The 22,175-nt window shown below is 29.4% G+C and overlaps 1 protein-coding gene across 1 annotated transcript in view; it reads right to left on the bottom strand.

The window, feature by feature from the left end:
• Positions 1 to 22,175, bottom strand: part of LOC140446098 (1-acyl-sn-glycerol-3-phosphate acyltransferase gamma-like) — a 35,718-nt gene extending 13,543 nt beyond the window's left edge. Inside the window, exons 1-5 of the mRNA XM_072538632.1 lie at positions 21,933 to 22,175; positions 20,003 to 20,208; positions 18,082 to 18,254; positions 15,853 to 16,014; positions 1,243 to 1,581 (exon numbers count right to left, since the gene is read on the bottom strand). Of these exons, the coding sequence (XP_072394733.1) occupies positions 1,243 to 1,581; positions 15,853 to 16,014; positions 18,082 to 18,254; positions 20,003 to 20,189 (861 nt within the window). The 5' untranslated portion in view covers positions 20,190 to 20,208; positions 21,933 to 22,175. The remainder of the gene's footprint in view (positions 1 to 1,242; positions 1,582 to 15,852; positions 16,015 to 18,081; positions 18,255 to 20,002; positions 20,209 to 21,932) is intronic.

Genomic DNA, 22,175 nt, shown 5'->3' with positions numbered 1-22,175 from the left:
TTCATTGTAATCAATTTAACTAGAATATATGATCGTGATGATCAAATTAACTAGAAGTAACATATGCAATAAAAAGACTAAAAACCAACAAAGCACCTGGACCTGATAACATACAAGCTGAAATAATAAAACTATTTTTTTTAAACAACCAACTCAAACACCTAACGAGTCTACTGAACAAAGTCTATGAAAACTGCAGAATTTCCTACAGATTGGTAGTTTCCACCTTCATCCCTCTCCCCAAAAAGGCAAATGCCACCAGATGCTCTGATTACAGAATTATAAGCTTAATGAGCCATGCACTCAAAATCCTTCTTTCTGTTATTCACTCCCGCATATTATAGAAAACTTGAAGAAAACATTAGCATTATTCAGTTTGGGTTTAGAAGCGGACTGGGAACGCGAGAGGCCCTATTTTCCATACAAATATTGATACAAAGAGCTCGAGACGTAAATTGCGAAGTCTACGCATGCTTTATAGACTTTAAAAAATCATTTGACAAGGTGCAACATCAAAAATTATTTCAGATACTGAAAGAATGACAAAGATTTACGCCTAATTAAAAATTTATACTTTCAGCAAAGAGCAACTGTACGAGTAGACAACGAAATCTCACAAGAATTCACGATAAAACGGGGAATACATCAGGGCTGCATTTTATCACCGACGTTGTTCAATACTTACTCGGAAATGCTGTTCAGACAGTGGGCAGGAATGACTATCATACATCTATTTAGAGCAGCTGTCACCAAAGTTGTATGGACCAACGTGATTGCCAACATCCACAGAGGATAGGCACCAAAAGAAGAAGAATCAATTTAATTTAGACTACTTATATTATATAAATACAGTCCAAGCAGTGTTTACTTTTGCAAGAAACAAAAAATACTTTATATTACTGTCAACAGGTTAATGATAAAACATTTTTAACAACTAATAAACTAAAATAATGAGATTTTGTGTGACTGTCACATGATGGGAGTTATCGGAATACCGAAACTGTTATACCATTAGATTTTAAAACGAATTTAAAAATCGACGTGTCGGAAAAATTTTGTTTGATCTTTAAAATAAACGATCATTTTAAGAAAAAACCATTTTTGTGAAAATTAAGTTGTTATTTTCGTTTAGTTCAAATAAATGCGTAGGAAAATATGTATGTCCAAATAAAATGTTATATCAAGATTTATTAGCCTTGTCAACACGTAACACAAACAAAATAGTTATACATTGATACTTACTTTCTCTATAAACATATTTCTTAAAAATAACTCCTGATCTTCAGAATTATCAGGCACTTCTTCCAGCGGTATTCTTTGGAAGTAAATATGAGCGGTTGTCGGCTTTCCTAGTAACATAGTAGTAATTGTTGGTTTATAGGGGGCATCTTCTCTAAACGCAACTTCAATATTGTAAATGGCAGGAACTTTGCCTTTCATCGATGGGAGACTAGCTATGAACCCTTTTGTCCGGGGCAATAGATGGTACTTTAGTTGTGGTAAATTATGTTTGGCAGCAAATTCGATTGATGCTTCATGTTTTTTCTTGGTAAATCGAGTACCTTCGGGAAAGAGTAGTAGCTGGAATAAGAATACCTATATTTAATACATACATATAACGATTGTGGCTAATATGTTTACTAAGTAAATTGTAAAATAGTAAATATAGAAGATTATGGTATATATATATATATATATATATATATATATATATATATATATATATATATATATATATATATATATATATATATATATATATATATATATATATATATATATATATATATATATAAAGATACGTGGTACAGTGGGTGGTACTGTATACTAGCGCAAAGTTTCATACTATGTTTCCGTATTTTTAAGTTTTAAATAATATTTTTAAAATTTAATAAAGTAATTTTATTATTTATTTAAACAATTTTTTATACATTAGAAAGTACAGTGCCGGCAAAAAAATCTTTAGATTGCCAAATAAATCAAATTCGAAGAAAAATTGCATGCGTTCTGACTGCGCTTGTTTAGCATTTGGGGGAGAGGGGATAACGTACTTGCGATAACGGCTGTCTGTAGTTTACTGACCGCTTAGTTCCTTTAGTTTATTCTGCGTATTTGTAATGCACACAGTTGGCTTTGTGGGAGTAGTCAGTGTTGAACTTCTTTTTATTTACTCAGTAAAGTTTTAGATCGTTAAATTCTAAATTGAAGTGAAAAATATGGGTCGAAAGAAACTCACACAACAGGAGAAAGTTCGTGCTTTAACGTTACTTGAGAAAGGGGACTCTGTAATTACCGGAGCACGTAATATTGGTGTTTCAGGAGAGACAATTTATCAATTGAAACGATCGGCTGCGTCGTTGCCTTCAGGGACTGTTCCGGAAAGAAAACCTGGTTCTGGAGCTCCTAAGAAAACATCATACAGGACTGACACCATCACCAGGCGTGAAGTAAAGTTGAATCCTTCCGTAACTGCCAAAGAACTCAATAATAAACATCCTGATCTTCAGAACGTTTCAACTAGAACGATTCGTCACCGGGTTCAGAAAGATCTAGCATTACCAAGTTGATGTGCTGCAAAGAAGCCCTTGCTTACAAAAGCAATGAAGAAAAATTATTAGATTTTTTTAAAAGGTATCAGCATTGGGCACCTGAACAATGGAAAAAAATCATGTTCAGTGACGAAAGAAAGTAAGTTCAGGTTAGTAAAAGGAACCTCCAAATTTGCTCGTCGTCCACACACCGCGTCAAGGTACGCGGTTCACAGTTAAAACCGTCAAACATCCTGAAAGTGTAATGGTATGGGGTGCGTTTCGTGGAAATAAAGAAAAGTAGGGTTGTATTTCTTGCCAAAGAACAACTTTGTTAATAAGAAATACAGCAAAGAAAAGTAATGCAACGCCAGTACAGAAGTATAATGGAAAATATAAGTCTTGTATGGATATTACCGCCTAAAAGGAATACTTATTTAAGGAATTACTTCTTGAAGTTCCGAAACAAAATCAGAGATCCGGTAGAAGAAGAAAAATCAATTGGAAAAACTATCCTGCTCTATATAAAATACGACAGACAATACACGACAGATAAAATTAGCAGAGTTTTAAAGAAAAACTGAATAGAGACTATCTTTAACACCGGCATGAAAATCTCAACCATATTACCATCATATTCAATTGTATATTTTTTGAAAAATTATCTGAGATCTTTGAAAATGTTGTTAGAATATTTTCTTGGCCTTGATTTGATTGTGATAATTACAATTCACGTTATGTATAAAAACTGAGCTTTATAAACTTTCTCAAAATATATCCCCTCAAATACCGATAGTTGTTTAATTACTCATTCATCATCAAATTCAAGTAACCTATTTTAGCATGTATATTATTATCTCTGAACTCATCAGCGTATTCTACCAGTCCTTAAGAGCAAACATTTTAACTCCCACACAAACATCAGCGTAAAAATTTAGGACACAACGTAAACTGGAGACATCAATGCTTGGAATAAGTTTGAGAAATAGACCAAGAAATGAGGAAGTTCGTGGATGAATTGGACTGGAGGACATTATGGAACAAATTACAAGGCAAAAATGGAGATGTTGTAAAAAACTGTAACCAATTGGATAGCAGAGACGCAGAAAAAAAATAGATGGAAATATCTAGAGATGGCATATTATCAACAATGGACAAATCAGGGCTGATTGATGATGATGACTATTATCTCTATTCTTACTCTTACAACAGCCAAAAAAACTCGAAAACAGCAGAATTAGTAGGAATAATTATTTGTCGCATGTTTTTAATTTTACGTGTGTACTCTGTAAACCACAGCCTTGATAAAATGCTAATAATCTCTAGGATTAAAAAAAATCGAAATATATCTAAAATAATTCAGGAAGATAAATCAACAATAAAGAAAAAGAAAAAAATAAATACATAATATGGATTAGTAACATTTTCATTGAAATAGGAATCTCGAAAACGGAATGTAAATAAATATAATATCAATAAATTTAGGAGAAAGGTTTTTGTTTTGTCTATATTATTATCTTTAGTTTTTATAATTTGAAATGATATCAGTAAATTTATAAGTTTGTATTTAAAAATTATGTTTATAAACTTAAACTATAAACACACCAAATTATTAACACATTTCAGAAAATAATATTTTTAAATATTATTTTTCTTTTCTTTAGTTGATTAGCGGAATATTTAATTATACTGTCTTCGTGTGTTTCCTATGGAAAAATCAAGTGGTGTACGTTATAGAATTATATATTTAAAATATTTTGTTACATATTATAGTACACACTTCACTATTATTTTTTATTATTGAATGTTAATTAATATTTTAATATTTTGTACAGTTTCTATTTTAAACATGTTTAAATCGAAATGAATTAGCTAAATAATAAATTTTTTTGTTCTATTAGCGCATTTAAATTACTCATTTAACTTCCATATATAATACTTCCAAGTTATCCTCGTCCACTATTTTAACAGCTCTACAGGTATTTCGTCAAATCCAGCTGCCTTATTATCTTTAGAGTTTTTAATAGCATATTTGATTTCATCTATCGTAATCTTCTGTTTCTCTAAAGGATTTATTTCTTGTATCTTCTGCATTTCAGCTCTTTCATCTTGGAAAAGGTCTCTAACTTACTCCTCCCAACCTTGTAGGCAGTAGGTACGCCTTTCTTGTCTTTTATGTGTCCTTGTTGACTTCTTTGACCCATTTCGATCACTTCTCTTATTTTTTTGTGCATATATCTCATATTATATTTTGTTTCTAGTTCTTCCACCTCTTTACATTGTTTCATCAAATACAATTCCTTAGCTGTTTTGATTTTTTCCTTACCTTCTTCGTTGTATTTCTATCTCTTTATACATCTTTTCCTTTATATTTCCGTCTTTCTTCCATCTATATCTTCTGTCATCCATTGATTTTTAGCCTCTGACCTGTGTTGTATCAAATTTTCTTGAGCTGGTTTCAATAATATGTTTTTTTATATTATTCCATTTTTTAATTACTTCCATACTTTGTTTGTTGTTAATTAGTTTTTTTGCATATTAAAATTCAGATTATTTTTAATTCTTTTTTTATTTCATCGTTTTTCATCATTCTTATATTAATTTTTGGTTCTTGTCTTCCGAGTTAATTTCTTTTTAATTTTATTTTCACCACAGCAACTAACGAATTGTAGACTGAGTTACCATCTGGTCCAGAATAAGTTTTAACTGAAGTTAATAGAGTTATTATATCTGCTGTTTATGAGTATAAAAATATCTGATTTATGACAATGTGATTTTCTGTATTTGAAAGAGACGTCCATGTATATAGTCTTCTTAGATTCTAGAAAGCTGAAACCAAGTATTGGCAATTACCATATTCTTTTCTTTTTTTATCCATTTCTAGGAGCCTTTCTCCTCTCCCGTCTCTAGTTACCAATCCGAACTGTCTAAAATGTACGTAATCTCTCTAGATTTTGTTAACTTCAGTAAATTACGCAATTATGAATAAAACTTTTCGACCTCATCTTCCGTTTTATCAGCTGAGGAGGAGCATACACTTGAATCATATTAATATTAAAGTTCCGTGCTTGGATTTCTAGCATTATTATTTTTTCTGAGATCTGAACCACATCTAACATTGATTTTCTAATTGTGTTGCTTATGATGAACTTTACTCCGTATTGATGATCAGTTTTGTCTCCTCCAGCGTAATACATATTGTGGTTATTTACTTATTGATATCTCTCCATTTCCTGACCATTGTACATCATTAACACCAAATATATATATATATTATATATATATATATATATATATATATATAGTAAACTCTTAAATATTGGGGAAATCTGCAAGAAATACTCTAATGTGTATCAATTGTTTCGCCGAACGTTTTCGCCAAAGAGAATTAATTTGGCTTCTTCAGGGCTGAAAGAGAATAAATTATAATTAGCTACCATATATTATCTATTAAAACATTATTGATCTTACCGTAACTTAGAATTGTAGAGTTAGAATATTAAAAAACTTTGCTAGTAACATAGTGGTGTTTTTTGTTACTATGTGCAAAAAAAGTTTTTTATAAGAATTGAAATGTATGGTAGCTTCGAACTTGCCACGTAAAGGCTTACCCAAGGTTAATCGAAAAACCCAATGCAACTACATTTAAAAGGAGGTATTTCTTTGAAATGTCGGCAATAACTAAATTTTGATTTTAAATAGTTAAAATTTAGTTATTGCCGACATTTCAAAGAAATACCTCCTTTTAAATGTAGTTGCATTGGGTTTTTCGATTAACCTTGGGTAAGCCTTTACGTGGCAAGTTCGAAGCTACCATACATTTCAATTCTTATAAAAAACTTTTTTTGCACATAGTAACAAAAAACACCACTATGTTACTAGCAAAGTTTTTTAATATTCTAACTCTACAATTCTAAGTTACGGTAAGATCAATAATGTTTTAATAGATAATATATGGTAGCTAATTATAATTTATTCTCTTTCAGCCCTGAAGAAGCCAAATTAATTCTCTTTGGCGAAAACGTTCGGCGAAACAATTGATACACATTAGAGTATTTCTTGCAGATTTCCCCAATATTTAAGAGTTTACTATTTAACTAATCTGCAAAGATTAAATTTCTTTTCTATATATATATATATATATATATATATATATATATATATATATATTTAGCCTCCCTTTCTCTTTGACAAAGTTATGTAGTTTTCCAACCATGTAGGCTGATACATACTTCTTATATTCCAGGTAGCTATTTTTATCTGAGTGGGTTGAGTATTTTTTCCTTTTGTATGCAAGAGTTTCGCATGTTGACGTACCGAGGAGGCCTTGCATTCTGATGGTTATCCTGCCCTGTCGAATTTTGGTCTCCGATTACCATAATCAATAGTGTCTCTTGCGTAACTAGTGCTAGCCATTATAATTTGTACCAGAGATGTCATCGATCTAGTCATATTTTAACAATCGTAGGTCAACAGTGGGCCGATAATTTATAACGAGAATATACTGTTTTTATTTAATTAAAATTTCAGGAATATATGTTGTGAATAAAAATACAGACAAAAATCAATGTAATCAAACTTCTTATCATAAAACGGTTCTATTTTTATTTTCTCGTAGACGATCAATGTCTTATATTTGGTACATTGTATATAATTTTATCAACAAATTAATATTTTTTACATATAAATTCTGATTATCGGTAAAAGTTTTGGTTTCAAGATATAAAAAGTCAACGAGATACTTTTTAAAAGTGAATTTTATCTCCGAGTACTGAATATTGTTTTTTATGTTTCAAGTTGTCTGAAAAATTCAAGGATACTAACATGATATTAACTGCATTTTCATTAAGAGGCATCAAGGGTGTCCGTGTTTACTTTTAAATATACTTACATGCCATTACGTCTATCTCATTTATATCCCTGAGGGCACGAAAAAGTGCCCTGCTGCCATTTTTATAAATCGGTTTTGGAGTATCAGTGTAAGTACTTTACAATTTCCATCTATCTTCAAACAACAACTTGAAAAAAAATGAAGATGAAGGTCCAAGAATAATCTTCCGCTCTTTTCTACATAAGGTTCATTTCATTCATGATAAAATCAAGGACCAAAGCGAAAAACACCTTTTCTGATGACTTTGTTAGCATTAATGCCAAGATTTTTCAGATGAATAATATTATATTTTCAATTGCTAGGAATTAGTAAAGAGACAATCACAATTTTTTTTTATATTTTGACGTCATTTCTTCAAGCATTAGGAGCCTTGCAATCCTTATTTATAAAATTTTTTATATTAAAAATCACTTTTTAGATACGGCGACCACGATTCCTCAAAACTATTTGACCGATCTTGCTGAGGATGCTGAACTTTAACCAAGTATTTGTCACATATTTGAGTATCGCACGAACTAATATAACGCTATCATTTTAATTTTTTTTTACCTTTTTCGGTTGTAAAAGTACCAAAAATTACAAAAAAAAATTCGAATCTTTACACTGCTGCCATTCAGTCATTTCTTTATAGAACTTGTTTTTTTTTAATCCGTAAACTAATTTTTGAAACCAAATTCAGATTTTTGCTTTAATCTGTGCCTTGCTAAGAATTGCAAGGCAAAGCAGACGTTGATAAAGATGTTATTAGAAACATGGGGAATCTAAAAACAACTAGGGTTTAAAAGCGTGTTAAAGAAAAAAATTAATTTGGATTCGGCATAAAATCCGTTAATGTAATGTCATTTGTATACATTTGACGCCTATCGCGAAACGTGAATTATTTTGCAGTAACCCTGGAGGTCAGCAATCATAATCAGTAGTTTTGTCAGTGTTTTTAAAAAGTACCTACGTGAATGAAAACCTTTAAGTCGTGATAGCTGATAAGTTGATTATAATAACAAATTGCCTATATATATATATATATATATATATATATATATATATATATATATATATATATATATATATATATATATATATATATATATATATATATATTTATTGACCTCTTTCATTTAATAAATAAACTTTTATTTATTACATAGGTGACATTTCCTTGTCTATCAGTCCACTGTGCGTACGATACCTCTTGAAGAAAAAGTCCTAGAAGTTTGGTAGATAAATTCCTTTTAATATAACGAAGAATGCAATTGAACTTAGGGAAAATTGGTCTTCTTTTTGTTCTTACTGTATTATTATACATTTTCATTTTTTATAAATGTCCTAAACATTAAAGTTTTCCTTAAGTGTAATTAAGAAAAACGGGGCCCTTTTCTTCTCTTATTCTTATGTCTTTTGTTTTTTTTTTTGAAGAAACGACACCTTAAACTTGATACATATGTATAAGAAAACCTGGCATAAGAAATATCTTTTTAAATTTCGTATCAATTGGTTTCTTTCTTCTTCTTCTTCTTCGTCTGATATTTTTATGCCTTTTCTCTTTCTATTGGGAATCTAGAATCTTGCAACTGCTTGTGACATAAGTAGAGTATTGAAACTTCGTTGTTTAAAGGAAACATCCCAATGTCTTAGAAGCTGGTACATAGCTTGATGTAAGTTTCCCAGTATCCCATTAAATTGTTCGCTTAGCTCTTTCGTATTAATTAAACTTCTGTTTGTGATCCAATATTATAAAGGTAGTTTTACCAGCACTCCTGCTACGTTTCGACACCTTATTGGTTAAGTAAATGTAGCAGATTGATTTTCCATTTTTATTTATTGGCTAAATTAATTTAAGATCTAATTCTTCATAGGTCAAAACAGATTTAAATAATGTGAATTAATCTATGAAAATTTTCTTTCTACTGGTCCAACAAATTATTAAAAATTGATCGCAAATAAAAAGAGGTATACTTAAGATCAATATTAGTTAACATTTAAAAATAATTTTTTATGTGCCTGAGTATATACATATATTATTTTAATATTTATCAACTGTTTATTAATTATCAGTAAATAGCACATTCGATAAGTAATTTTTAAGAAATAAAACAGTGATTTATTTATATAAAATAAATTTTTAAAATTAATCAAACCTTTGTATGTTGTTACGTTGGAAATTAATTATTCTCAAATTTAATCTTATCTGCGCCAAGTTCCGACAGTAAATAATTTGGGCAAGAAGTGATAGATAAATTTGTTTAATATTTATATTATGATATATTATACGTGATCTATAAATGCAAAGAATGTATAAATAAGATTCTTGTTATAAACTAATGAAAACTCAAAAAAGGCTTCATTTAACAGAAAGTCATATTTTGTTACCGGAGAGAAATCATTATTTGTAGAAATAATTAGGGTGCACCTGAACTTGGACGATCATACCTAGCATTTATGGTTTATTTTTTTACAAAAAAATGCTCGTTAACTTCAAGCCAGTGCTCTGTAACAGCAAATATAAGGGGAAATCCTAATTCCTCTAAAAACAAAAATAATTCATCCTACCGTTTCCCGACGTTCCCATAATAAAAAAACACTCCTAAGTTTTTCATCACTCTTGTTTGCCGAAAACTCACTCATACGAACCGCTACTTGCATGCCCCACCATTCTCCCATCACACATCTTAATTCATTAATACCGTCATCTCCAGATCAATACGCGTTTGCAATGATGCAAGTAGATCGCTGAGCTCTTTTCTTTAAAACAAGTCCTCGTCCAGAATGGTTACCGCGATAATCACAAAAATAGGAGCCTCTCAAACTCATTGCAAAGACAGACCCTCATCATACGAAGGCAAATAAGCATTTACATACATCAGAGGTATCACTGACATACAACAAAATTCTCAAATAACCACGAATAAAGACCAAATTTACCCTTCAACCTTAACATTAGTTTTTAATATGATACATTTTAAAGTTGTTCAAAACTTGTTTAGATAGTTTACTAAGTTTGATTATTTTCTATTGAATATTTTACGTTCAAGGTTTTCAAATTATAAACTATTTTCTGCTAAGTCGTTATGTATAATTTAATGATCGATGAACAATGATATGCTATAATTTTATTAATTTGTACTTTTATAAGTAATTGAACTATCAACTTAATTAGCAACCTGCAAAACCTTTTATTAGCCAGTTTTACAGTTACGAATTATATTATTCTACGAATATATAATACACAAAAATCACTATAAACTAAAAATCGCATGGCACATAAAATTTTACCAAAGAACTTTTAATTTTTTCACTCGAGTGAAATCGGGACTGAAATTTAGATCTTTATTTACAATCTGTTTAATTTTCAGCTCTTAATGTTAATAACCAATGGAAATATGATTATTAAAAAAAATGCTATCCTGTTTCCTATTGGCTATCGGTTCTATTTTTTTTTTGGAAAGAGTGTTTTTCACCACTTTTCATTGAGCCTACTTAACAAGGGTGTGACAAAATGTCAAAGTTATTATAAATATATGATAATCTTTTTATTACATTTTATAATAATATTTCTTTTTATAATAGACCATTCGTCCTCGTTTTCACTTAAACATTTCTCTTCACTATTACCCAATACTTCTTCATGCATGAACGCTAAAAATATTCCTTTTGTTGCTGGTACGTCAATACATTATGGCACTTACCTATTATATTAGGCTGCTGATAGTTCCCTAATTTTAAATATGAATTTCAAGATTTGACTAATAAATAAAAGTCGAAATATTATTCACTTTGACCAAACTAATTATACTAAAAGTTGGTTACAATAATTTAATGATAGGAAATCATAAATATATGATTTTTTGGACATATCTAATTAGAGCCAATAAAAATAATCTGATAATCGCCTACCTTTAGACTAACAGTAAAAATTCTTTTGAAGATAAGGTTAATTAAATGTAGGCTTAATAAGCGACTATCAATTTATAAATCGATTACGTACATAAAATAAGTATTTTGTACGCAATTTTAGGTATAATTTTACAAAATGATCCAGTAAATATGTTTTTCATTTAAAACATACGTACACGGGTACCTCAACTGTGCACAACAAGTATAAAGTCGGACCATGAACAACAAGATTAATGAAAACAAACACGCAACTTATAAACTTGATCATAACCGAGACATAATAGAATAAAATGCTCTTTGAGAATGAAAAATCTAAACCAGTATACCATTTAGAAGGTTTACGTGACTAAAAACTCATCATTAGTAATTTGAGGACTAATGGACTTCAAATTGTTTATGAATCATATTTTGCTCACATAGCATAGTATTTAATTTTTATATTGACAATATACTGTAGACTCTCATTTAAATTGGTTCAGAAACATATTGCGCTAGTGTATACGAAATAAGTCAATTCTCTTTTTATTGTTGAATTTCTGGACTAGCGGTTTCTAGGCTTACAATATACGCCCCATCATCAGGCAACAGCACATAGGTCTTTGTTTTAACAAAAACTAAAAGCTAAAAACAACATGAAACAAAAATTGAACACATAGAAAACCAGAGTTAAAATTAAAATTGAATTAATCAAGCAAACAACTGTAACCTTAATTAAGTAAGAGAGTTGGCATTATATATACTGTTAATTAAATGAGAACTTTACTATGTCCAATCTTTTCAATTTTGACATTTTTTTCACTAATAATCAACTTTCATCATTTTATTTAAAGGATTTCTTAATATTGTTCTGAAGCTATTTTCTTGTGGCATTTTAAAGTAATTACTATTTAAATGGGAATAAACCACAATTAAAGGTTAAATTACGTTTATTGACGTTTCAATTTCCACTTCGGAAATCGTTCTCAAAATACAAACATTAGTAAATTAAACAAATTTTATTGAAACGTCAATAAACGTAATTTAACCTTTAATTGTGGCTTATTCACATTTAAATAGTAATTATTTAAAGGAATAGAGCACTAGGTCCTACTCCTAAACCATTTGCTAATTGAAACAGTGACCTTCAAAAGAATACCAAGTCCATTTTCACTTAGAGGGATAGATGCATGGTACAATGAATACGCAAGGTATGATATTGCGCATGACATTTGACAGCTGGCCCAGGAGTGTGACGTAGTTAAGATCGCCTGAACAACCTCGAACCCATTATTACAGCTTAAGCTGGATTTATAGTTTGACGCACTGTAAACGTAGACGCACTGGAAAAAGATCAACATAGAATTTTGTGTACTCTTATTTATAAATGAACGTAAACGCATGACGGAACGTAAGTGAAACGCACTGCAACGGAAGAGTTGGCCAACTTTCATCTTTTACAGTGCGTTACTTGCGTCTGGCCAATCAAAAGTAAGAATTTTGTGCTGTCAACCAAAGTGAACTGTCTGTCCCGCCCACAATTTTGTAAAGTTGTTTATCAACATAATCGAATTTTGATTTTGTTGATTATTTGTTACAATGAACGTTAAGAATTTATAAAATAATAATAATAAATAATAAAAGAATATTATAGTATCATGGTCACCAACTCTAGCCTCTGTTTCTATTCATGCGAAAAAATTCCACTCCGTCGATTTATAAATTGAAATAAAATTTATAGTCCGTTTGTTACGTCTGCAGTGCGTCTACGTCTACAGTCCGTCAATCTATAAATCCAGCTTTAACGTACACATTAATTTTGAAATTATGGTTAAAAAGTGATCTAATTTTTTTTTAAATGTTTTGTTTTGGTTATAATTGAATAAAAAATATATTTTCAGTAGCGTAAAACCTTTACTTCTCCTAGAGATTCAGGCGAAATATTTATTTTTGTTTTCATACATATACTAATAATATAAGTACTCTTTTTGTATGCAAATCCCTTGAAATTTAAAAATTTTCAGCAGAGGAAATACTGTGAATAGGTAAATAGTAGTAGATTTGCTTATTCTGATTCACTGTCACTTACTTCCAAGCAGTTTTACTGAAATAAAAACAAAATAGAGTACAATAGAGAAAAATCTGTTTTACAATTCAATATGGTATTTTAGATGAGTTATAATGAAATTTAGTAATATAAAAAATATAAACATTACTATAACCTACCGATTATGATATGCAAAATTTACTTATCAAACAATATAATAATATGAAAATAAGACACAAATTAGTTCAAACGCAAAACACAATAAATATCGACTTCAGACGACTTTACACCGGCAAGACAGAAAGCTTGTATAAAAACAAAAGTTCAACAATAATATCGGTTATCAATAGTGACTATTGCAAATTGCAAGTTATGAGATAATAAATATATTTTAAAGTAACTCAATACTGACTGAGTCATGTATTTTATAATAGAAAAATAATTTAGATTTATGCTTATATATGTGTCTTTATACAAATGGTGTTTAGTTACTATTTATTTATACTGTATAGTATTTTTTTGTAAAACTGAAAGTTTTTATTTGCCATTGTATATCTGGTTTTGTACCTTTTTCAAAGTATGCTGTGCAATTGCTTGTTGCAATAGTGACAATGAAGATCAAATCTTTAGGTTTCATACATTTCCTAAGATAGTGTGACCAGAAAACTGTGGATTATATCTTGTTGTAGAAAGGATAATTTTAATTGTAATACTGCAAGAATTTGTTATACACATTTTAAAACTGAAGATTACCAAAGAAATCTACAACAGGAACTTTTAAATTGCATTTCTAAAAAGGGTCTAAAACTCAAACCTGAGGCAGTACCTAGTCTTTATTTGCGAAATAACGAAATTAATAAAAACAAAATTATATACAACATAATGGAAATTTCCATTAACGAAACTCACATTATATTAGAAAATTGCACTTTTGCTATTATGTTTTGTGCTAGTTTAAGTTTAATTACTATATCATCGAATAGACACAAATATTCCGTGTAATCTAATTCACTATTAGCATTTTGACAATATTATTATGAAATAATAAAAGGATCTAGGGTTAAATCCTTTTTAATTTTGAGTTAAAAATTATTATACAGTCAATATAAACCATTATTTAAAAAAGATGATTAATCATTTACCCATTAATTTTGTTGTATGTAATATATATTATGTAATCATACATATAAGGTACAAAGTTCAGTTAAAAATATTATTTAAATATGAATATAGGTATACATACATATATACATATTAAATAATGTTTTTTTTAATGTACTAGTACTGATTAGAAGGATAAAAAATGAATATAAAAAAAAATTCTCAGTTCCTTTATTTTAGAAACGAACATAATTTTTTATCTTTTGAGTTAAACAAATTTTTTTGTTGATTTTCGTACCCACGAATAGCATGTTTTCTAGAAGGCACCTAAGTTAACATCTAAAAAAAGCGCCCTTGCAAGACAATCTACCACTTTTAATCAAAAATTAAAACTAAAAACCAAAATGACAGACATTTGAAGAACAAGTTGAAAAAATCGATTTTTTTACCAATTTTTGCATGTCAAAATTAATTTTTCTTTACTTTAACTTTTTTTAAGTGGTTAATTGCCTTGTAAGGGCACTTTCTTTAAGTAATCCCGTTCGAATTTTTTTATTTATTTTACGTACTGGACTTGGCGACTGGAGCATTGTATGCTAATCCAAGCTTGTGAGATAAAAGTAAACGAATTGCAAAAATGTTTCTTAATATTGTTCTGAAGCTATTTTCTTGTGACATTTTAAAGTAATTACTATTTAAATGGGAATAAGCCACAATTCAATGTTAAAGTACGGTTATTGACGTTTCAATTTCCACTTCGGAAATCGTTCTAAAAATACAAACACTAATGTATCAACTCATGTAGATACATAAGTTGTTTTTAGAAATACTGAAAATATATTCTTGCATATTTTCTTCACAAAACAATTGTTACGATAAATTCTGACCCAAAAACGGTAAACATGTTTATTACTAATATCCTTATTTATTCGAGTATTTTCCAGGTCATGAATACCTGACACACGATGTTATAAAAACAAAGTTCGAGGCGAGTCGATGGGAAATCCAGTTTGCCCTTACCGTTTTCGCCGCCCAATCTAGTCGAGAGGATTGTCGAATTTTCGAGATAACGGCAGTTTTTGTATATAAACGAAACATTTTATATGGAGGGACAGTTAATAAAGAAGATTCGCGCCCGCGATTTAAATGTTACGTTCGTCTATATAAATTATGTATTATTAGTTAAATAAATTGTTATAAATTATCGTGCTTTTTAATAAATTAAAATAAGAACATTAAATTAGAATTAACTCACAACACAATATACACAGAAGTAATTTTTCGATACCAACATTAAATCGCGCTTTTTATTTTTGTGTAGGAATGCAATATTTATATACATGTATTAAATAATTTATTTAAATTTAATTGAAATCATTAGTATTATGAAATATCACTTGTATCTCTAGTTTACTTACCCATATTGGATCAGGATGTTCTGCCAATTCGGTGATTTGTTTATTTATAACTTCCCTATCTTTATCAAAATTTCTCTCCAGAAAGACAAATTCTGAGCATTTCCAAGCCCAACCCAAAACTGGTATATACTGAATGACTTTCTTGGCATAAGCTTTGCAGTTCTGAAATAAATTAAAGAATTGAACTTTTATCATAAAGCATAAATTTGTATAATATAGATTTTTTATATCTCCAGACACGATTTTTATACTAGCCGGAAACTCAGTAATGTCTAACTGGATAGTACTACAGACCCATCTAGGTACTAGAGATAAACGAAATGGAGTTCAGGTTTACTCATAACACAATTTTAAGACACCAGGCTTTAATAATATGTTTAAGTTGACAGCCCATTGGAGGTAGTTTTTAAAGTCACAATTTACTTCGTTTCCATATTTCTTACAAAAAATCAAAGAAATCAGCTATCTTCACAACTCTCTAAACTCGTTCAGGCCAATCTCCCTAACACGTGCCCTTCGCAAATTATTTGAAACAATGATCAACAAGTAAATGATCAACATGAAATACATGAAAAGTGAAGTGAATACGTGAATACTTCCCACTATGATAAAGTGCTTTATACCGATGCATCCCGAAACGCAGATGGAGTTGGCTGTTCTGTCACTACAGTTGATACAATATTAGGACAATACGAGTATTAGAAATACCTAACGAATGTAGCGTGTTTTCCGGAGAATACTTTAGTATTTCAAAAGCTCTTGAATTTCCTTTTGACAATTATCAAAGTGTAGCTCTGTGTACCGATTCCTTATCTGCAATTCATTCGTTAGAAAATATTTTCAATCAACATCACTTAGTGCAAAAAATACTAAAATCGCTTTATCTCTACGCTTCCCGAGGGACTTCTATAACTGTACAAAAACGGGTGTACATATGTGAAATTATGAATATAATTTCAGTGTATGAGGACTGTATTACATAGGGCAGGTTCAAATAAATTAGGATAAGTAGTAAAGGGTTATACAGATAATAGCAAATTAAGTTTATAACAAGTCTTACCAATACTTCTGCTGCACACACACACTCGCGGTATTTACAGGCTTTCACTCACGGTTGTTATTCGTACGGGGAAGCTGTATTTACCGGTTTCTGAACACGTGTCTCGCAGTACTAACATTGAGATCACGAGATAGAGCACATTTAGGTCTGTATACGATTTAAAAGTGTATTCGTGGTATTTTTCGCGTAACTATAAGCAGGAAGAGAGAGAATGTCTATTGTTAGCGGCAGTTAACAGTAGAGACAATACGTCTGTTGCTAACGATAGTCAACAGGAAAGAGAGCGTACGTCTGTTGCTAACGATAGTCAACATAGAAGAGAAGAGAGTACGTCTGCTGCTAGCGAAACTCAACAGGCGAGAGAGCGTCTTCTTGTTTGCTATCTTACAACTGTCTGTATTTCTAATGGGGTGGGGAGTATTATCAAGTGTTGGACTTGGGTAAAAATTTTATAATTGAGGTGAAGAATGATCGGATGTAATACAGCGAAAAATGAAATGGTTTTTTGCATGTGAAAAATTGAACAATAACAATATGGATGCCTTCTCATATCGAAATCCAAGGAAATAAGATGCATACAGCTCCAAGAAGATATAAAATCAAAATTCAAAAGAAATATCCAAGGTAAGTGACAAGAACTTTGAATCACCAAAGACAAAGCTCAGAGAAATACAACGTAATATTAACAGCTATTTATCCCTTACATTCTGACTGAGGATAGGACACATGGTCATCTTATGTCCTCTAGAGACCAACAGTTATGTTCCCACTGCAACGATATTCCTATCACCGTCAAACAGATCCTCACAGAATGCCAACACTACCAGGCCAATCGCATTGCAAACAATATAAACCACAGTTTAAAAGAACTTCTAAACGGTTCAAGCTGACTCAAAAGCCTAATAGACTTCTTAAAATCTACACAATTGTTTAACAAAATATAATTCACATAATATTGTTATTCTTTAACTGCTCAAGTATCTGTAGTGTAAATACTCTAACTCTGTACTATTGTAAAACCTTTGCTCCTGTGTCAATGACCAAAGATGCCGAGACAAGTTAATTCAAAAATAAAATCTTCCTCAAACGGTACAAATACTTTAGAATATTAAAGAAGATATTAAAGATATCAATATATAAAGTGTATTATAAAATATATTGTAACTTACCCCTAAAACGTGTATTCTTTCACATATCATCCAGCCTATAAGCCAATCTATCTCGTATGTGTGATTCATGACCAAGTAGGCATGTTCTTTTCCAAAATATTTATCAAAAACGGTTTTATCTACGTACATAATTATTTCTGTTTGAGACCACCAATCACCTAGGCATACTAATTCTGAAAGACAAAAATTCAAGTAAGTCACTTTTTTTTTAAAGATATTTGATAAAATATAATTTAAAATGGATAAAAGCACAATTGATCAATTTTCATGTAATGGTAATACATATTTAATATTAATTAAATATTAACAATAATTAAAAACAGATATAAAATATATTCAAATTCAAAGTAAATATATTCATGAAGAAATTTTTCATGACAAGAGCGAATAATTATTATTAGGAAATTTTAACACAAACATTCTTCAAATGTAAGCTCCATACAAATAAACATTTGACAGTAGTAGAAAACAAAAATTAACAAGAGATTATTATATTGTCACCTATAGAAAAATTAAACTCAGTGAACATAGGAAGTGATTACAGGTTTCTATTATCGTAATATCGGAAAATATGTATCGATTTAATATCAAAATGTCTTAATCTAGCTATTTCGCTAGTTACATCCATGATAATATTAGAAGCTGCATACAACAGCATTACTGTGATAATTTGTAGATAATAAATAACTAAAGTATGCTAACAGCACTGCTTAGGCTATAGGTGAGATATACGAGCACAGTGAGGTGAGGGAGATTGTAGCTTAAACTTTATAAAATTACTTTAACAATATTAAGAGGGTTTTACCCATGTATTTAGTGGCTTCAAACATGAAAACCTACAAAAGCACTGATGATAGAATAATCATTTGGAAAAACATTCTGTGATATAGCCTGATAGGGTTTTTATATTAATATGCCTTTTATAAAGGATTTTTAATTAGTAGTAAAACTTTTATAAAAGTATAATTAAGTATATTAATTTATCACATACATAAAATACTTTTTTCATTCAAAGAAGATTGAAGTATATGGGATCAGTGGAAATTTAAACAGAATAGGAATAAATGCTCCCAGATAACATTGAGAAAACAAAAGCTCTGCAATTTCAACCCACAAAACTAAAATACATATGAAGATCATACACATTAAATTTTCACTATTCTTTCTGTGGTTGACCACTCAAAAGATCCCACCCTTATATTTGGCAATATTCAATGGATTTTGTCAAGAAAATGATAAAACATTTGTTGTTGATTTTTATTCCAAAGGGTTCATCGTTTAACGATATATACATTTATCAGTGTTCAATCACCATGATATTATTTATAATACCATTCCTGCTTCATTGGAAAAACTAAGACTGTAAATAGAGTATGAATGTAGTATAGTATGCCTTATTTATGCATAATTTGAATATTGTATATTAAATAGTCATCAAAAAAAGATTCATAAATGAATGTTTACGAATTTAAACATTGAGCAATTATGTTTATCATTGCTATTATTTGATAAATATTATGTTTATATGGAATTAAGCCACAATCGATTGTAGTGAATATTACATTTCTAATTACTGTTTCGATTGCTGTATTGTTGATAAAATAGAATCCCTTACTTGCAACATATTTTCACATAGTGAAAGATCATTAACAGACAATTCCCTATTTCTAAGATAATGAAGTTTTTGTTAGATTGATATTCAATTTCTGTTTTATAATTCTGTAATAGTTGATATTTTGTACACGAGTCATATTGCTTCTTTAATAAATTAGTTTAGTTTAATCATTTACACAATGTTTTACTTTTTCCTTTTTTTTTCTGTTTTTATTTGAATTATTCTCTTCTCTTTTCTGTCAATAAATGCCTAATTTCTGGCGATCCCAGGTAATATAATAATAAAATAGAAATGGGTACTACTTACGTGAATAAATTGTATAAGACAAATACCAGTTAATTTTTCGGTATAACCATTTATTAAATGGTCTCAGACTTAAATATAGAATACACTGCACAACATTCACTATCACTCCTGATGTAAAAAATGTAATTGCCATACATAAATGAATTATCCTTGATCTTTTTAAAACACGTAGTTTTGAAAGGTCCATGTTGCAGTTGTAGAGAATACTGGAAAAAGTAAGCATTAGTAAATATAGTATTAAAATTAATATTGTTAATAAACAAGATTAAAATTGCCATTGTTTATTTCCAAAAAGAACCAGTCTCCAGATCATTGTTCAAGTGATAAATAGAAGATTGTTATGATATGGAATTATTTCTATTGTGTCTACACTCTTACTTGAACTATAGCAATATTTCATTTGTGTTCTCATTTGGTCTGTTACACAGTCAGTCTCTTTGAGAGTTCAATGAATTATACTGAAATTAAGGAAAAGTTAACACAGGACCATTTTGTTTAGTATTTTTTTGGCAAGTATATTAAAAATGATATTTTTTCAATGTTTACAAGCTGTAACATGTTTATTTATTTAAAGGGTGTAAAAATTACTGTGGAGCTAAAACATGTAACTTTAAAATAAGTAAACAAATAGAAGTAACTAAAATAGTAACATTTATAAAAATCTGAAGAAATAAAACACTAAGCTTGAAAGGCTTTGGCGATGAAGGTGGTTAATATAATATTACAGAAGTCATATTATATGCAATAATAAACTATGGAGAAAGGAAAACAATATTTTATATTTGCATCCAAACATGACAATAATGGTATTGCAATAGTTAAACTTTTAACTTTGACAAAATATGCGTTTTTATTTGACATCTTATTTAATAACATTATTTCAATTTGGCAAAATTTGATGTGTTGGTAATGTTTAACTAAAAAAATCATCAATTTATTTTTAAATTTCACTGATTTTATGACATGTTTTTAATTACCAGATTGTATAAAATTGACTAATTGTATTATATTTTTTTATTATGGATATATTATGTATAAGTAACATCTAATTGAACATTGAAGTTCAAGTTGTCTAATTGTCTTATAATACCTAAAGGAAAATGATTAAATCCTTTGAATCACATTTAATTTAACATGTTAAGCCCTATGTGCATGTTTTTATGGCAGACCATGCCTACCAATTTGGCCCAAAGTATCATGTTATTATCCTGTTTACATGACTATTGCCACATCTGGTCAGAAACAAAAGGAGTGTCAAAGCTTTTGGGCTTAACATGTTTTATTTTATTAATTACTTTAATTCTACTTATACATACTAAACTGGTATTCCAAATGTAACTGTAACTCAAATAATATTACTGATTCTTACTACTACTACTACTACTACTACTACTGATTCTTATTACTACTTCTTATCAATTGAGTTCTCGCCGAATTCACATGCAGGCACTCAGTTCCTAACACAAAAAACCTAATTAAAAACTATTTCAAGTTGTGAAAGGTAGAAAACCAGTTTAAGTTATATCTGCATTAAAAGTACTGATATTGGATAAATATCGTTTGTATTTATGTGTCCATACATACACTATGCACTTAATAAGTTAAACACATAACTAATGTAAATATTTTCAAGAAAAATAATATAAGTAGCAAGTGATCTATATATTCCATTAGGAAAAATGTAATGTTTAACATAATTATTCTATATCATGTGTAAATATTTTTATTTTAGGAATATAAATAATAGACATAATTTATTGTGACCCTGACACTTGAAACTGAAAAATTTGTGTTGTGGGACTTTTGGCTTTTCTTTTACATGAGTGATGATCTCAAAAACCAAATAAAAATAGAAAAAGATTATTAATTAGTTAAATATTTTATCAGATATTTATGAAAAATCAGGATTGAAATTATGCAAAAAACTAACCTTTGTTTAGTTTTCTTAAGAAGTATTATGCAAATTGAAATAGTATCATTCAACGGTTTTAAATTTAAACGTCTGTAACCTCACTCCAACCACGCGTAATTTAGTACTGATAAAAGAAATTTAGTTTCCTTGTTCTCATGTCTAGTTAGTAGGTGCAAATAAATAATACTTGATAATGAAATTACGTCATCAATGTTTGAATTTTTTTGTAATCAGACCACTGACCTCTCTGAACAGCAGACC

The sequence above is a fragment of the Diabrotica undecimpunctata genome, chromosome 7, assembly GCF_040954645.1.
Source record: "Diabrotica undecimpunctata isolate CICGRU chromosome 7, icDiaUnde3, whole genome shotgun sequence".
Lineage (NCBI taxonomy): Eukaryota > Metazoa > Arthropoda > Insecta > Coleoptera > Chrysomelidae > Diabrotica > Diabrotica undecimpunctata.
This window is presented reverse-complemented; position numbering and strand designations above follow the sequence as displayed.